This window comes from Anomaloglossus baeobatrachus, chromosome 5, assembly GCF_048569485.1.
Source record: "Anomaloglossus baeobatrachus isolate aAnoBae1 chromosome 5, aAnoBae1.hap1, whole genome shotgun sequence".
NCBI lineage: Eukaryota > Metazoa > Chordata > Amphibia > Anura > Aromobatidae > Anomaloglossus > Anomaloglossus baeobatrachus.
This window is the reverse complement of record NC_134357.1, coordinates 422149700-422169244: the sequence shown is the minus strand read 5'-3', so window position 1 is coordinate 422169244 and position 19545 is coordinate 422149700. Positions and strand designations below refer to the sequence as shown.

The 19545-nt window shown below is 43.5% G+C and overlaps 1 protein-coding gene across 1 annotated transcript in view; it reads left to right on the top strand.

The window, feature by feature from the left end:
* Nucleotides 1–914: 914 nt before the first annotated feature.
* ASIC2 (acid sensing ion channel subunit 2) overlaps nucleotides 915–19545 on the top strand; it is a 1244893-nt gene continuing 1226262 nt past the window's right edge. Inside the window, exon 1 of the mRNA XM_075350302.1 lies at nucleotides 915–2156. Coding sequence (XP_075206417.1) covers nucleotides 1593–2156 — 564 coding nt within the window. The 5' untranslated portion in view covers nucleotides 915–1592. The remainder of the gene's footprint in view (nucleotides 2157–19545) is intronic.

The window sequence follows — 19545 nt, the reverse complement described above, 5'->3', positions numbered from 1 at the left end:
TTTACATGCATTTTTTTCTATTCATTTGAATGTTTAAAAAACGCTGCAAAAACGATAAAAGAACTGACGCTGCAGATGTGTAAAAACACTTTCATGGTTCAAATCCACGAAGAAAAAAAAAGTATCATGTGCCTGAGATTTCAGACATCTTCCCTTTGCTGGAAATGCAATGTACAGTGTTTTTTACTATGCAAAAATGTGCGTCAGAAGCAGCAGTTTGTGAACAAGTCCTAAAATTATACTTTTTTTTTTGCCCGGAGTGCTTCTTTAACCAAAGCTTTTATCAGATACACAGTGATCCCTCTTTAGAGTGTTTATTAAAAGATTTCTCTAGTGTTTTATCTGCAGAGATAATGGCTATTTCCAAGATGTATGGGATTAAGGAGAAAGACATTGAATCTGGTTTTTGGATCCCAGCGAGACTACTCCTGTCAGTTTGAGCCTGGTATATTGTACTTGCCTTTCCTGACAGCAGGCTGTGTGCCTGGCTCAGCTGCCCATGTTCCTGCATTCTGGGATATTTTAAAGCATAATTAATCTCTGGAGTTTTTTTCACTTCACCAGTTCTTCAACTGCTGTCTGTCCGTCCCAGATATTCCCATCTCTTCTCTCCTAAAGATAAAAATTGATGTCAGTGTGTGATAAGATTCGCGGCGCATAAGATAAAAAGAACTAAACGGTTAAATCTGTAGGTTTTATATCATTTTTCCAGCCCTCTAATGGATTGGTCTGCCATGTACCCGCCACACTTACATATTTAACTTTGCCCATCAGCTCTACTATCTGAATGATTTCTCAGATGCAGTTTATTGCTACCCTGGAGGCATCTAAACGATCCCCCTTTTCCCTCCACCCTTCACAGTCTTTATATACCGAGGTCTTCCACTGATGTGTTGTGGATATTCAGACAAATATATTCACAGAGTGTGATGCTTTTCCAGCTCTCCCCACCCCTTCCCTCATCACCTCTGCTGGCTCTCACATCGCGGACTGAATCTGGCACCGTCTGGGTTTTGTGTCACAGGGAAGGTGGGTGGGTGAAGATCTGAGAATGAGAGAGATTAATTCAAGCGGTTGGTCATCAAGAAAAGAATACTCCGGTGAAATCCACCTCAAGGGACCACAGACACTGGCTGCCGCACCAGTTAACACACACAGCTGAACACTGGTTTGCAATCCTTTTTATTCATCAGTCTGCTTGGTTTTGTTTAATCACATTTCTTCCCTGTCTGCGTGTGAGAACGAGGTGGAGATGGAGCAAGAGGGAGAAAGGATGAATTCTGATTCTATTGGCCGGTGTCTATTTCTCTTCCCACCCACAGCAGTTCCACCTCACCTTGGTGTCTCCCCACGCACATCCAACCCTCCTTATCGCAATGAAGAAATCTACAGCCAGAGTTTCTATGGATTTTATTTATAAACATTTACCCCCAACTGGCGATCGTTGAGTTGACAGCAGGCTTTGGTGGTTGGGAGGGAGAGACTACTAGGGGGCTGCTGCTTCTCCTCTGGTATTTCATGTAGAGAGGTCTAAAAACCACAAAAAAAAAATCAAACTGGAGGTGACAAGGCTGTACCTCCCAAGTGGAAAAATGGATCTGAAGGAGAGCCCCAGTGAGGACAGCCTGGGAAGCCTCCACCCCTCTAGTATTCAGATCTTTGCCAACACATCCACACTCCATGGGATCCGGCATATATTTGTTTATGGCCCACTGACAATTCGGCGCTTCCTGTGGACAATTGCCTTTCTATGCTCACTGGGCCTTCTTCTTCTGGAAAGTTCAGAGAGAGTGGCCTTTTACTTCTCCTACCAACATGTCACTAAAGTGGACCAAGTGGTGGTTGAGAGCCTTGTTTTTCCTGCTGTTACCATCTGTAATCTCAACTCCTTTCGCTTTACCAAAATTACAACTAATGATTTATACCATGCAGGGGAACTGCTGGAGCTACTTGACGTCAATGGTCACATACTTGAACCTCATTTGGCAGACCCAGAAGTCTTGGCCGTTCTTGAAGAGAAGACCAAATTCAAGCAGTTCAAACCGAAGACCTTCTGTATGGGTGAATTCATGGAGCGAACTGGTCATGACCTGAAGGACATGATGCTTTATTGCAAGTTCAGAGGACATGAGTGCAACTACAGAGACTTTCAAACCGTGAGTACTATTTACCTGGACCTGTCTTTGCTTTCAATGAGTGTTTGGGAAAAAAATTGAATTATGGGCCTCAATGATTTAATTGAACTTATTTGCATCTTGGTTATATACCGTTGCTTAGTTTCTTCTATATCCTCTAAATTTTGAAAATGAAAGTTTATACCGGTTTCCTTTGAAGCTTACATGAGTTTGATTATAGATCATGGTGTGCAACCTCACCGTAAAAGCTTAATTGGCACTTGCTAGCCTGTGCATGGGTTCTTGAGGTCCCAAGTCAGAGTGGCACATGGCCACAAGGCCTGCCAAATTCCTGTCTAATATAATGCACTGGAGATCCAAGTTATACACATTCCCACTTGTCCGCAATGTGAAGACAAAGCCAGAGGGTTTAATAAACACAATTGTTTGGCTCAGCTGGAGAGCTGGATCTGTAGAGCGCAGTAGGCCAAGGTCAACAGGTGCCTGGCTTGGAAGAAATAATACGATGTATCAAATCAGACAATAACCGTATTCATTTCTGAATGAATTGATCATGTCAGCGAGTAGAATTTATTGCATCTCTTGGTTTCATACAGTTGTTTAGTTATCAAATTCTTGTATATTGTCATTCACCTCGTTCTAGCTTATAGCGGTCTACATCTAGGTAATGTCTATTTACTGCTCTCATACAGGATCATCATTGTGAGCTTTGGACTCTACTCTGCTTTGCTGAGAGTTGTCTGCATCAGTTATATTATAAGGTGGTAATGTTGATTCCTGGGTCGGTTTAGCATTGACTGGAAAAAATGAGACGTGCTGTGCAAACCTTCCATAGGATAAAACATGAGCATTCTCGTAAAAGCATTCATTTTCCCCCATGTAAGCACTGGCAGTGGGTAGGTTAAAACTGTTTTACTGATAAATATTTCACACCTTGAGGGCTCTATCGGAGGACTTATTCTTCTTGTCAGGCTTATCTGTAAAGCTCCTTTCAAGAAAACTTATGGCTCCTAATTAAAATTGCTCTTTGCATTTTCTATACATTGGTTAAGTAGTTGTCCAATACGCTGGTCACTGAATAGGATTGCAGAAAGTCATGGTCTGTACTATATGGCGGTGCATAGGTAGCCAAATGGCTGCCTGCATAAAGAAGCTCTGGGGCTAAACACTGCTAGACCTGGTGCAGGGACTGAAGGAGCAGGGTATGACACAGGAATTTAGGGAACACCAAAGAGGGAACTTCTGTGTTATACCCCACCCTCTGTGGCCCTTCCCTCAGTCACCAGCTTTACTATTTTTATTTAGCCATGTTAATATTCTGCACATTCATTTTAGAGAGCTAAAGCCATGTTCACTTCTGCATTGGAGACTAATTATTAGAAACTTCCATTAAAAATTTGCTGAGTCCCACAACGGAAATTTGATGGCCTATTTATAGTTAGTGAGGTTCATTGGGGTTAGATGTGAACATATGAAAATAATTCACCCCTAAAATACTCTACTATGGGATTGTAGTTGACTGTAACATTTTACAATTAACGTAGGGCATAAATATATAGTAGTTTTTTCTATTACTGCATTAAATCTGCACTGTGTGAACAAGGCCTAAGGGCTGTTCCAGCAAAATCCATATAACAGTCATTTAAGAAGGTTGTCCAGACCTTTTTTTTTTTTAACTATGTGACTAAGAACTAATAGGCAGGTAGTTGCTAACAGAGGCCTGTTCTACCCAGCGTTGGTCATAGGCAATTCAGCTGCATGTCAACAGAGTAGCTCTTTCTCTTCTGGGCTGCTCTGTCAATGGAGTTTGACTGCCATATCACTTGCTCCCCACAATTAGACAGCAGGGAGCCGGTTATCAATAACCATGACATTGGCAGTGCATCAACAGACCAAAGTGGAAGAGAAGCCACTGTCTATGTGATGTTACTGGAAGCCGCTGAATTACCAGCAGGAACGTTCTGTGACCTCTCTAAGTCGGCAGAGTTTGGCAGTGGGCATATCAGGCAGGCAGCTACCTGCCTGTTAGTTATTGGACACGTAGTAATAAAAATAAATAGTCCTAGATAAGCCCTTCAACTGTTTACAAAAATGTATTTGAGACAGGTACCAGATCCTGTCCTGCAATGTCCCTTTTTGTCAGGCTAATTTTCAGATAAGGGTGGCAATGTTTAGGGTGCTTTACCTCAGTATTTGTAGCCAAAACCAGGAGTGGGACAATCAGAGGAAAAGTATAATAGAAACACCCACTCAATGGTTTTGCCTTACAAATACTGAGGTAAAAAACTCACCAAATACTCAATGTGTGCACGTGACCTTACAAATACTGTGGTAAAAACTCACCAAATACTCAACGTGGGCACGTGACCTTACAAATACTGTGGTAAAAACTCACCAAATACTCAACGTGGGCACATGACCTTACAAATACTGTGGTAAAAACTCACCAAATACTCAACGTGGGCACGTGACCTTACAAATACTGTGGTAAAAACTCACCAAATACTCAACGTAGGCACGTGGCCTTACAAATACTGAGGGAAAATACTCATCAAATATTCAATATGTGCACGGGGCCTAAGGGGCACTTTGCACGCTGCGACATCGCAGGCCGATGCTGCGATGCCGAGCACGATAGTGCCCGCCCCCGTCGCAACTGCGATATCCTTGTGATAGCTGCCGTAGCGAACATTATCGCTACGGCAGCTTCACATGCACTCACATGTCCTGCGACCGTCGCTCTGGCCGCCGACCCGCCTCCTTATTAAGGGGGCGGGTCGTGCGGCGTCACTGCGACGTCACACGGCAGGCGGCCAATAGGAGCGGAGGGGCGGAGATGAGCGGGATGTAAACATCCCGCCCACCTCCTTCCTTCCGCATATCCTACGGAAGCCGCAGTGATGCCGGTAGGAGATGTTCCTCGCTCCTGCGGCTTCACACACAGCGATGTGTGCTGCCGCAGGAGCAAGGAACAACATCGGACTGTCGCGTCAGCGTAATCATGGATTACGCTGACGCTGCACCAATGATACGATTATCGACGCTTTTGCGCTCGTTAATCGTATCATCGAGCCTTTACACACTACGATGTCGCATGCGATGCCGGAAGTGCGTCATTTTCAATTTGACCCCACCGACATCACACCTGCGATGTCGTAGTGTGCAAAGCCCGCCTAAGTGTATAGATAATATCAGATACAGGACTATTACTCAGTTTAGTTCATGCTTTAGCTGCCAGGATGGTCCCACCCCTGGATGGTTAACCCCTTAGATGCATTGGTGTTTAGTAATAGCATCTAAGGTGTTTGACAGAGGAAATGGGATCCCCTCTATCACTTCATCTCATCATTATTACATTGTGGCCATGGGTTGCTTTGGCAGCTGTCGGCCTTATCAATGGCTACTATGGCTGCCCTCTTTTTGAACCCATTAGGGCCTGCCAGAAATATTTTGGTGAATTGTCTGAACACTCAATCCAATATAGGTTCAAGTTCCCTAGTGGAAAGTAAATAAAATATTAAAATTTGTACAACTATAAAAAGTTAAATTTGTTAAAAGTGTTTTCCTTAATAAAAAAATGTTTTATTATATGAAACTATTAAAGAAAAAATAATATCCTCAGTATCTTCATACCTGCACCATGATATAATTATTTTTAAACTTTTTACATTAATTAACTCACTTGAGGTACATCGTAACAGAAAATATAGGAAAAAAAATTACACAATTGTTATTTTTTTGTCCCACTTTCCAAAAAATTATTTAAATAAAATAGGATAAAAAAAGCTATCTATCTCAGGATGGTACCAATAATAATTACAACTCACCCTACAAAAAATTATCTTAAGGGTAGGTGCACACAAAGTTTTTTGAGGAATCTTTTGTAATGAGTCTGAAAGATTGCTTGAAAACCCATAAGGCAATGGGCGCACTAGAAAGTGACTTTTTCTCAAGGAAAATCCGGACCCTCTTAAAGAATCCCGCACCTGCAGTAAAAAACTGCACCAAAACCGCAATGTAATCCGCATGCGGTTTTGCCGCTGTTTGGTGTGGATTTGTCGCGTTTTTTCCGCAGGTTTGTCCCTTCGGATTTTTACCATTTTTCTGTGGCACAAAACTCAGGTACCTGCGGAAAAGAAGTGACATGCACATTAATTCCGCAGCGAAAAATCTGCGAGTAAATCCGGAGGTATAAAAAATGCATTGTGTGCACAGCATTTTTTTATACCCATAGGTTTTGCTGGGGATTGACTGCAGAAATGTCAGACACATTTTCTACAGCAAATCCGCGGTAAATCTGCAGCGTTCGCACATAGCCTAAATGAGTCTTCCTAGTAATTTTTTTTATCCACTTCAGGTATTGAAAAGCACCTGATTGGAGAAAGGAAAGTCCATGTCCCTTCACTGAAAAGTATCCTGATGGAAAATCTTAAAAAAAGACTCACTCCAATCAAAAACCTGCAAGAAATTTCTGTAGGAAAATCTTTCCAAGGTGATGGGCTCATAGAGATTTTTGAGGAGTATTTGGAGTAGAAACGCCTGTAATCTGGAGTTTTCTCTCACAAAGACACTTAAAAAAAAACAAAAAAAGTTTTTTTCCTGAATCAGTTCTGCTCGCGTTTTTGCTGGTGTTTTTGTGATGGCATTGTCAGCGACGTCTTTTTTCTTATATTTTCAATAATTACTGATACTGCCCAAAGAAAGAATGTTACTTCTTTTTACTACTCCAGGATTTCTGAACCCTGAAGCAATAAAAAAAAGTAACAAAACACTGAAAATGTGCACAGCAATGTTACTTTGACATTGCTGTACATTGTCCATTTTTTTATAGTGGTTTTGTGTCTCTTTTCAGGCAAATACTGGGAAGACTCCACTAAAAAACAATATGGTGTGCACACTGGCAGATACAGACAGACGAGCCCCCTGTGCAAGAATAGTATATGGATCCTTTAAAGTCCAATCATTCATCATAATGTACAATTCCACCTGCTTTGGGGGTAGAAATGGGCCCCCTTTTCCTCTTGAGCCCCTGTGTGGCTGCACAGGTTGCACCAATGATATGTCCACCACTGGGTGTGCACACAGCCAAATCCTTTACAAAATACCAAACTATTGAAAACTTTAGTTCCCCAGAGTGGTTATATTGAAAACTTTAGTTCCCCAGAGTGGTTATGATGACATATTTTTCAGGTGGATTTTGCTGCAAAAACTCTCTGTAAAACCTATAAAAAAGCAGCCAAAAGAAGGCAAATATGTAAATATTATGCAAAGAGGTTAAAAGAAGTGAGGTGACCATTCTTCTACTGTCTGAACAAGTTCAGGAAACTACTAAAAACACCACAAAATATTCTTCAGGAAAAACAAAACTCCAGTTTCCTGAACCGACTTCTGCTTCAAAAACTTTAGGCTTCAAAATTTCTGGAAAAATTATCCATGTGAACATACCTCAAAATTACTTTAAAACCCTTCAAAATTGATTAAGGAAATTCTGCAAAGTTGCCAGTGAGAAATACAGCTCCTCGCACAGAAAGAAAAGCGCTTGCACAGTTTTGTTATGACTTTTCAAATGCTGAGAGTGATTCTCTTAAAGGGTATATTTGGGACTTTAAAAAAAAAAAAAAAAAAAAAAGAATGTGCTGGCGATTCATCTGCTTCCGCTAACATCTTCTCATTTGCTCTACTCTGCAGACAGGGCGGTACTGCTGATATCATGCTGTTCGACAACCAGCTCCCTGCAGTTAGGCAGTGGCGAGCTGGCTGTTCATCAGAATGACATCACCGTCTATAAAGCAGAAAAGCTTCCACTCTGTTGACTAAGCCATTGTATCACTGGCAGGAGCGATCCATGACCAATCCATGCCAGGGAAGAAAGGCGCCAGACACAAGAGGCCAGTAGATACCAACTACCTTCCTGTTACTGATTGGGCAGATTTTTTTTTTTAAAGTCCTGGATATACCCTTTAATTGAATGACTCTCTAGACGGGGAAGGACCCTGCCAACCAGGGGGAGGGGAAGAACACTAACAAGCAATGAAGATATATTAGATGAAATTGTGACAATGCTTTTTTTGTACACGTCAGCGAGAATTTAGGCTGCGTAAGCCTTTTATTGATTTTCTAAGTCACTTTTCACTGCAAAAATAAGCAGTTCTGGAGGAAATGAAGAGAAATCCATGAATGTAATAAAAGTTGCACAGCACTAAATTAAAAGAAACAGCATAAACATGGACCATTGGAAGCAATTGCCTTTTTTAACAATGAAGCCAAAAAATAAACAGTAAATATTTGAACACAGAAATTTGGAGGTAAAGTCCCTTCTACTATTGTGGCATTAAATGGATTGTCCACTATCATCATTTACTGTACAAATTACCCCATGATGATCATTAACACTAGAACTACTGAGGTAGTCATTTTGACTACTTTGCACCATGTATTTCTATATAGGTGTCACGAGTCCAGTAGTTCTAGTGTTATAAAAGTTACTTACCTACCAATCCCTGTAGCTACCTCACAATGATTGATGGGCTCATGGTGTTCTCCTCTCCTCCTCTTCCAGTGGTGGATGTCATCAGACCACTGCAGACAATCGGCAGCCACTAACTGGCTGCAGCTATAACGTTTATGTGCTGCCCCCACGCCATCAGCTGCTCAGATCCGGATCTACGGTATGGCTTGAGGGACTCTACCGGACCCAGAGGTCACAGGGACACTTCGCATGAAAAAAAGGAGGGACGTAGTTGTACGGGGGTTGTTGAAAACTGTCTGTGACGCCACCTATGGTGTGTGGTAAGATGTAGCACCACCGCTGCTGCTGTGGGGCTCCCGAGGGCGATGGACTGGCAGCTGGATGTTAACCCCTCCGTGGGCAGGGATTGATGCCCCGGGGCCCAATGTCTCTGTGCAGGGGATGATAACGGCAGGAGCTGGCACACCCGGTCAGGCCGGGGATGTTACTCACAGTTGAATAAATCACACAAGTCCTTTGGTAAACCAAGGTGATGGTGGCCGGCTGACGCAGACGGGTGTATGTGGTCCCACACCCGGGTCGGTGGTCAATGCCCCTTTCCTCTGCACTTTGTGTTTTCTTGTGTAGACTTCCCGGTTTGTAACGCAGGAGTCCGCTCCCGGTCCATTGGTTGGGAGCCGTGCCCGTCAGACATTGACCCGTGGGATCTACTGGCAGCTGCCCTATCCCTCTCTGTGGCTGGTTGTCTACTTTTCGGCACTTAGGTTATGACAGGACCTGGAATCCTGCCCTCAATTGGTTAATTAGCTAGGCCATCAGTGCCAGTCCTGGCTTCAGGGTCCGAGTACCCCCTTGTGTGCATGCTTTCCGGGTCGGTTCTCCAGTGTCGGTACCAGCGGGCTACAACCCTGGCCCGGTCCACCTCGGATCTGCCGAGCCATCTTCCAGTCTCCTGCTGGCGCTGACCACTGTCTGCCACCTAGCCAATGTGTCAGGGCTCCGACCCTGACACCTGTCAGCTTGAACTTCAGGCCTTGACTGCTTGAGCTCGACTTCTCCACTCCACTCTCTCTAAACCTATCTGACTGTTTTCCCGCCCTGGGCTCTCCAGACCCCTAGGTGGGCATTTTCCTTCCGCCTGGTCCCACCCACTGGTGTGTTTGTCCTTCCCTGAGGGGGTGACTAGGATTTTGTCGGCCGGTTTAACCCTGTGTGGGAGCGGTGTTATGCGGGGGCCTAAAACTGTGTGACTACCTGGTTTTGCCAGGGCGTCACATTTACGCCAAGCTGTAAGAGAAAGCTCTGACACTTTTTCCTCTGGCTGAGACAGGGGAGCAATAAGCCAATCAATGGCTAAGGTTTGGCAGAAGTAGTCATGTCATGCTGACCACCGGAAGAAGAAATGTTGTGACCGGTGGAGGAACAACAGGCCTGTATTTACAGTAAAATATTGCAGTGGACAACCCTTTTTAAATGTTGAGTTTTTTAGGGACACAAAAACACTGTGCCTATAGAATCATTGAGCATCAACTCTTTTGGTTAACTAACATGTTTGGGAAAACAAGAAAATACAAGATAGCGTACCCACTAACATCACTATGACGTCAAATAGAGCCTGTAAATGCAAGACCACCAATAGATATACTCTATATTCTAATAATTTGATGTTTTGATTGATAGAATTGGAGCAGGGAAAAAACATTTCCTTTTGACAAATATTTATTTAAAAATTGTTTGTTGATCCCCTTCCCCACCTAAAAAAACCAACTACTTATAGATAGGGAATAACTTTGGTTATTGGTAATCCGACCACTGCAATCCCAGTCATCCCAAGTCTGGAGCTCTTGAACCCTGAGGACTGGGCTCTGAAGTCCCATCTTGAATGGAGTGAAGGTCTGCTTTTTTGACCTCTGTTCCGTTCATTGACAATGATTCTGCCAGAAATAGCAAAGTAGTGCACTAGGTTTTCTCTAGCAGTCCCATAAAATGACAATGAACGGAATGCAGGTGAAGCATGTTCACCAAAAAGCCATTCAAGATGGGGCTGTCGAGTCCCATTCTGGGCAGTTTAGACCTCCAATATCAAGATGACTGGTGGACATTGCATTCACACCCTAGTAATCAGAAAGTTATCCTCTGTCCTAAGGATAGGGGATATTTTTTTAAAAAACAGAGAGCAGGGCATTGTGTCCAGTAGACTGCATAGATTACTTATAGAATGGAAAGTGATCCTGGATGTCAATGCTTTAGTACATTAACCCTATATCACAATAAATACTGGGCAGATATTTCCACTAAATCTGGATGTATAGTAAATGATCCATAAAAGCTATGGTTGTCATTGATTGTGTAATACACCTTTTTTTATAATGTTAGGATTTCATGCCAACTTTGGTCATGTAATATGAAGAGGTGACATTGTATTTAATGGATGTCAATGTGGTTGGGTTGTGACATGAACACAATGGCCCTGATTTATCCAATGCACAATTCAAGCATAAAAATCTTTTAAAGGACACAACATTTTGGCGTAACCTAAGGCTGCACGATAATTTTGCGACTTTTGGCATTGCTGTGCTATTTTCACCGAGCTCTGACAAAATTGGGAATCTAGGGCAAGATGGGGCCATGATGACTGCCACTCATGAAATACATGACGAGTGGCGACATTCTTTGTGTCACAACTCTTCCTCCAACAGGGACTGGAGTAAGATTTCTGGCGGGGCTCATGGAAGCACACACCACTTCGCACCTCGTCACATTCATTAAGAGTCTTGAACCTTTTTATGAATCAGGAGCCTCATACTCCACCCCGGTTCGACATCAAAATCGGCATAAAGTTGGCAAGTCTTGATAAATCGAGGCCAATGTTTTATCACAGGTTGCGATGTAAGTTGCATGTGTTTGTGATTTGCTTGTGTCTCTAAGTTTGTCCCCTTGTTATTGTCAAATTTCAACTCTAAAATAGTAGCGTGACAAAAAGTTGTACACAAATTGCTCAAATTTTTGGTTTTCAAGGCTTGATGTTGCGCATCTTCCATCTGTGTATCTAAATAGCGTTAATGGTTTTATTTTTAAATGCACTGCTGTTCCATTCATTGCTTGTCATGATCCATTACCAGTATTCCCCGCTCCAGAGTTTCCCAGACCCGGCCTGGTCATGTCAGGGGTTAACTCCCATCAGGCACGTTCTGGTTTCAGGTACCAGTATTCCAGTGCTGGTTATAGTTTTGCTCTGTGGCCTGTGACTGGCTCTGGTGAGATTTCCTGTTTGATCTGACTCCTAGTTACTGTGCCCTGACCTGTACCCTCCCCTGTTCGTCCGTCTATCCCAGTCCCTGACTTCCCTCTCCTGTCATTTGTTTACCCATCCTAGTTTATCCTCCTTCCCGTGTTTGTGTCTCCTCACGCTCCGGTCTTGTCTCCTTTCCCTGTGCCCTTTGTGTTTCCCTATGCATATCTGATCTCCCGGAATCTGACCTTGGTTCTGTTTTCTAACCTGATTTTGATCCTCCCTCTGCAGTGACTCGACTTCCTGGCTAGACCCTGACTGCTTGACTATTCTATTGGCCCCCGGTGGTTCGCCTGTGATCTGCCTGCTGAAGTTACTCTGCTGTACTTCATCCTCCTTTCTATTACAGTGTTACTTTGACTCTCCTTCACTACTCTGCTGCCACCTAGTGGGGAATGCGCTGTAGTACTTCTTACTACCCCTTTGTACAGCGTGACATTGCTTATGACTTTTGGAAATATCACAGCATTCAGCTATTCCCCTACAGTCTCAAACAATGTATATATAGAGCGTTGGTGTGCATGCGCAATCACAGCTTTATTTTAGAGCCACTCTCTTAAGTCCGCTACACACGCTTCAATATATCTCACAATCCGTCGTTGGGGTCAAGTTGTAAGTGACGCACATCCGGCATCGTTTGTGAGGTATCTGCGTGTGACAGCTACACGCGATCAGGATTGAACGCAAAACCGTTGATCGCAAACACATCGTATCATTCTCTAGAATTGAGCGTTTTGTTGCACGAACCTAGTGAATTGTAACGTGTGACATCCCTCATACGATTTTGTTGTCTGATGCTATGTGCGCAGGTGTGCGCTCTGCACCGCAGCTTAAAAAAAGTCTGCTTCAGAGCGGAGCTGAAAAGCTGCGTTCTGAAGCGCCTCACAATGTCTGTCATTCACTAATCTCTGTCAGTCGGTCACTATCTCAGTCCCTCACTCTCTGTCCATGTCAGTCTATCCCCCTCTCTCATATACTCACCGATCCCCGATCCCCGGCGCTGCACGGCGTTCACACTGCTCCGGCGGCTTTTACTGTTTTGAAAAAGCCGGCCGCCCATTAAACAATTTCGTATTCCCTGCTTTCCCCGCCCACCAGCGCCTATGATTGGTTACAGTGAGACACGCCCCCACTCTGAGTGACAGGTGTCACACTGCACCCAATCACAGCAGCCGGTGGGCGTGTCTATACTGTGTAGTGAAATAAATAATTAAATAATTAAAAAAAACGGCGTGCGGTTCCCCCCATTTTTAAAACCAGCCAGATAAAGCCATACGGCTGAAGGCTGGTATTCTCAGGATGGGGAGCTCCACGTTATGGGGAGCCCCCCACCCTAACAATATCAGCCAACAGCCGCCCAGAATTGCCGCATACATTAGATGCGACAGTTCTGGGACTGTACCCGGCTCTTCCCGATTTGCCCTGGTGCGTTGGCAAATCGGGGTAATAAGGAGTTATTGGCAGCCCATAGCTGCCAATAAGTCCTAGATTAATCATGTCAGGCGTCTATGAGACACCCTCCATGATTAATCTGTAAATTACAGTAAATAAACACACACACACCAGAAAAAATCCTTTATTAGAAATAAAAACACACACATATACCCTGGTTCACCACTTTAATCAGCCCCAAAAAGCGCTACTTGTCCGGCGTAATCCAGGATGATCCAGCGTCGCTTCCACCGCAGCTGCATGGAGGTGACCGGAGCCGCAGTAGACACAGCCGCTCCGGTCACCTCCATGCAGCAAATGAAGACAGCCGTGCGATCAGCTGCTGTCACTGAGGTTACCCGCGGCCACCGGTGGATGCAGCGGTGGCCACGGGTAACCTCAGTGACAGCAGCTGATCGCGCGGCTGTGTTCATTTGCTGTGTGGAGGTGACCGGAGCGGCTGTGTCTGCTGCGGCTCCGGTCACCTCCATGCAGCTGCGGTGGAAGCGACGCTGGATCATCCTGGATTACGCCGGACAAGGAGGGCTTTTTGGGGCTGATTAAAGTGGTGAACCAGGGTATATGTGTGTGTTTTTATTTCTAATAAAGGATTTTTTTCTGGTGTGTGTTTATTTACTGTAATTTACAGATTAATCATGGAGGGTGTCTCATAGACGCCTGACATGATTAATCTAGGATTTATTGGCAGCTATGGGCTGCCAATAACTCCTTATTACCCCGATTTGCCAACGCACCAGGGCAAATCGGGAAGAGCCGGGTACAGTCCCAGAACTGTCGCATCTAATGTATGCGGCAATTCTGGGCGGCTGTTGGCTGATATTGTTAGGGTGGGGGGCTCCCCATAACGTGGAGCTCCCCATCCTGAGAATACCAGCCTTCAGCCGTATGGCTTTATCTGGCTGGTTTTAAAAATGGGGGGGACCGCACGCCGTTTTTTTTAATTATTTAATTATTTATTTCACTACACAGTATAGACACGCCCACCGGCTGCTGTGATTGGGTGCAGTGTGACACCTGTCACTCAGAGTGGGGGCGTGTCTCACTGTAACCAATCATAGGCGCCGGTGGGCGGGGTAAGCAGGGAATACGAGATTGTTTAATGGGCGGCCGGCTTTTTCAAAACAGTAAAAGCCGCCGGAGCAGTGTGAATGCCGTGCAGCGCCGGGGATCGGGGATTGGTGAGTATGAGAGAGGGCTGCTAACTTCTGTAACTTAGGAGATTAGCAGTCACCGGTGAGTCTTCACAGGTGACCGCTAATCAGGGCGCGACACAGACAGAGCCGCAGCATGACCATGAATTCGGGTGAAGTTCACCCGAGTTCATTCTGACAGTGCGGCTCTGTCTGTGTCTGCTGTCATCTGCCATTCAGCTCTGCTACATGGCTGTCTGTGTCTGCTGTCAGCGGCCATGTAGCAGAGCTGAATGGCAGATGACATAGTAAAAACACATCCCTACACATTACACACGCTTGTCAAGTCAATAAATAAAAAAAAAAAAAGGTGCCCAATGCATACGTCACAGAACACATGATCTAAAGGATCGCACATAACATTGATCAATTTAACATAGACTACTAACGCTCGTGTGACAGCAAATGAACGACCAACGTGAAATCTCATTCAATCGCATATGCGACCTGGGCGTGTCACATCGCAAATGCGATTGTACAACTAATTGCAACGTGTAAAGTGGGCTTTAGGATCGATGGTGCTCCCACCAGTTGCATCACCTGTGGATAGGTGATATTCTGCACAATTGGGAATATCTTTTTAAGCACTGATCACTCTTCATAGACAAAAGATAATGCAATATGTATGGCTTGCACATTTTCAATATCCAATCAAGGACCTTTTATATTTTCTGCTGGTCATTCTAAATGTAACTATTGAAATGCAATATCATTTGACTTTTATTTTTCTCGTTGTACAGAAATGCTCCACTATCCGTGCCAGATTAATATTTTTCAATTTTTATGTGGATTTCATTTGGGAGCAAACTTACAATTATATTAATGCAGTCCTTCAGCAGACACTAATGGACCATGCACATATCTAGCAAGCACTTCCATGACATGTAGTACGACGGCCAATTTAAATTTATCGTCGTGAGAATATGCTAGATCCGCAGATCTGAAATAAAATGTTAACTCTCTAAAACCACTCGGTTTAGGTGACTGCAGCTTACGAGTATATCTCTGCTGCACTGTGGTTCTAATGATGTAAATGGAGATGATTGCCTCTGGAGGAGGGGAGGTAGAATATGCTAATTGGTTCTCTGTAAATGAGCTAAATTAGGGAATAGTGCAATCGTCATAAGCTTCTTAATGACACTATTTAGCGTATGATACACTGCATGTATAAAAAGATCATGGTTAGTCTAAGAGTGTGTACACGACGTCTTTTTGAAATGGATGTCACATGAAACTAAATTGAAAAAGCGCTAAAAAATGCCCAAAAGAATGAATATATGCGCTGCAGTGTCAACATCAAAACAACCTGCTATGGCTATGGTCAGTTTTTTGCCAATTCTAAGACTTTAATTCATGAAGCGGCTAAAAGAAGTGGCATGACTGTTCTTCTGCTTTCAATCCGCTACGGTTATATATGAAATTTAACAAAAACGCCAATGACAAGGTCATCACCTACGTTTTCCTGAAGAGTCTTCTGTTTCAAAAACAATATGGGTGAACCGGCATCTGAAAGCCGCCATGTGCACATGCCCTTTAGCTGCCTATTCGCTAGAGATTTTAAACAGATGAGAGGGCTGATTTATACCATTTTCTGTCTGACCATCATCGGTTTTACGTAAAACATGTTGGCATTAAGATGTCAAAAAGTTGACCTGTCTTGTTGAATTTTTTGGTTGTCTTTGAAAATTTGTTCATGTAAATGATAACTCTGCATCAATTGTTGCACAAAGTAGGCCTCAAATCACAGCAGAGATTGGTATGTGATTTGTCGTTTTTAACTTATGTTATTATCATTCAAGACAAAAACCTTCAAAGAAAAACCATGTCAAATCATATAGAAACCAGTCATCTGAAATCCATGTGTGTATGTATGAATCACCAGCTTAGCCATCTCCAGATTCTTGACCAAGCAAATTTTCATTTATTTTTTTCGTATACGTGTTTTAAAGAGCTGCAAGAGCTACAAACAAATTCCTCATTCAGATATTCAAGGAACTTTTGCCATACCTAAGGCCTACATTTTAAGTTATTTTCATACTTTCTTTTTTAATTTTTTTATCCAATATCATTGGATATCGAGGGTGAAATTTAAGAATCACATATCTGTTTTTCACATTTTTTTATGACCACAAAGTATCACTAAAATATATCTTAAAATGGGTTTCCCTATCCGTAACAATGATATTTATAGTATATAACAAAAGTGAGTACACCACTGACATTTTTGTAAATATTTTATTATATCTTTTCATGGGACAACACTGAAGATATGACACTTTAGTACAATGTAAAGTAGTCAGTGTACAGCTTGTATAACAGTGTAAATTTGGTATGGCCTCTAAATAACTCAACACATGGCCATTAATGTCCAAAGTGCTGAAAACAAAAGTGAGTACACCCCTAAGTAAAGATGTTCAAATGATGCCCAATTAGCCATTTCCCCTCCCCGGTGTCATGTGACTCCATAGCATTACAAGGTTTCAGATGTGAATGGGAAGCAGGTGTTATATTTGGTGTTTTCGCTCACACACTCTCTCATACTGGTCACTGGAAGTTCAACATGGCATTTTATGGCACAGAATTTTTGAGAACCTAAAAAATATATTGGTTCTCTACATAAAGCAGATTCTCAACAACCTAAAACTAAGCGAATCACAGTGGCCAAAACCATACAGTGGTTTAACAAGACAAGTTCCTCGCAGAACAAGCTTCAGCATGGCCGACCAAAGAAGTTGAGGGTGTGTGCTCAGCGTCATATATAATATAGAATGAAGACTGCCTAGACATTTAAAGTCTATATGGGGTCAAAAAGTAGTAAAAGAGTTTTGAGTTTAAGTCAGTTTTGTTTTTATTCAGTCAGTGAGGATTAGGTTGGTCAGTCAAGCAGTTTGGCAGCTTATAAAAGCTATGCCATGATGAATTGTTCTATGCAGATTGCTGCACCACTTCACAGCTGGCAATACTTTATACGCTTTGAAAGCATTCATCCCATAAGCTTGATGGCATCTGAGGGGAAAAAGCATCTTCACTGCGTCTCTGCCACCTGAAAGCATATTAAGACCAAACTAACACATTTCATAGTTCTAAAGAGTAAAAAAATTTAAGTAATAGAAGTCTATGGGCCATACATGTCTCTGTCTGATTCCAATTTCTTCTAGTTTTTTTCCTTTTAAACTAATAATGATTTTGAAAGAAAAAGCAGGGTTATATTAAGGATGCACTGTCCCTTAGAAGATATAAACCACATAAGAAAATATCTCCGTAGCTCTCACCTGTCCTCGTGGCAATGGCACAGCATCTTGCACTGTCCTCTACTCTTCACTTAAGATTAGCAGTCTTTGGATCCTTGAGCCTCAAGACTTTGGGTCTACCTGCACTAACTAGACCCAATGTGGTCACATGGGGCTCGACGCATGTCATTATAGATGGCAGCAATTTTGCTGGATTGAAGTGAAAGGATTTGCAAAAACTTCAGAATCAAGTGATTCTGCATTTTTCGTGAAATTGGTTACTAATACAATTTGTTATAAATCGATTTGGCTCAGGATGCAATTAGGGTACTTTCACACTTGCGTTCAGCGCAGTCCGTCACTATGGAGAATAGCGCAGTCCGTTAACGCACTGCGCTATTCTCCATAGACTTGTATGGACGGCGCACTGTAACGCAAGTGTCAGCGTTGCATCCGCTGGACGACGCAGCGTCGTTATTTTGACGCTGCGTCGGGCGGAAGGAACGCAGCATGTAACATTTTTTTGAGCAGCGGAAACCTTTATTTTTCACTGCGCATGATTATTTTTTTTTTTTATTTTTTTTTTTTTTAAAATCACAGAAACTTTATTTTGTTTCTCGGTGGCCGAACGTTCAGCTGAGCGCCTGGACGCCGGCGTGTGAGAGTGCTCAGGTGAGCGCCCGGCCACTGGCATGTGAGAGCGCTCAGCTGAGCACCCGGCCGCCGGCTTGTGAGAGCGCTCAGCTGAGCGCCCGGCCGCCGGCCATTGAGAGCGCTCAGCTGAGCGCCCGGCCGCCGGCATGTGAGAGCTCTCATCTGAGCGCCCGGCCGCCGGCATGTGAGAGCTCTCAGGTGAGCGCCCAGCCACCGGCATGTGAGAGCTCTCAGCTGAGTGTCCGGCTGCCGGCTATTGAGAGCGCTCAGCTGAGTGCCCGGCCGCTGGGTGATCAGCTGATCGTTCACAATAGTCTGCTGCCGGTAAAACTGTAAAGAAGAAAAAAAAATAAAAAAAATAGAAAAAAAAATAAAAGCTTTCCGTTGTTTTGTACGATCCGTTGCATCCGTTGTGCCATTATATGCAATGCATCCGTTGCATCCGTCACACAACGCAATGCAATGGATGCCGTTCAACGCAAGTGTGAAAGTAGCCTTATAAGGATTTGATGTTCCATTTACGATAGATGGACATAGCTCTACCATGCATGTAGATCAATCTTCAGGAACACACCATTCACCTGACTTCTTGCTTCCTGCTTACCAGTGAGTGGTGCTCTTCTGAAAATTGACAGTTTAAGCCAATAATCCATAGGCCTGAACTGTGGACTCTTCGGTACTCCTAACAGAGGTAGTTTTGGCTCTGCAGCATCATAGGAGCTTAGGGGCTCTGAAACTGGCTGAATCCACCAGCACTTGCAGTATATAGCAAAGAACTTGCAAACACTCTGTTCATTGTATAGCACACTAGTCACCTCTAACAGAAGGGTTCGGTAATCTTGTGTCATGCAATGTTTGGCTCTGCATACATTTGGTGGTACGGTGGCATCGGACTCTGTTCACACTATAGAGTCTGCCAAACAACCTGAGGCTTCAGAATTGTTCAGCCAAAGCTGGGCGTTGGCTAAGTTCAGCCAAAGCTGGGAGTTGACTGATTCAGATTCACTGGTCTTCAGCCCTGCAGGAGTTAATTCCTGCAGACTGGTGAGCAGGAACTAGGAGCTCAGGTTGCTTATATCCACGTGCAGCTGTTTCCTTCTTATTTAAGGTACGGGTTTCTTTC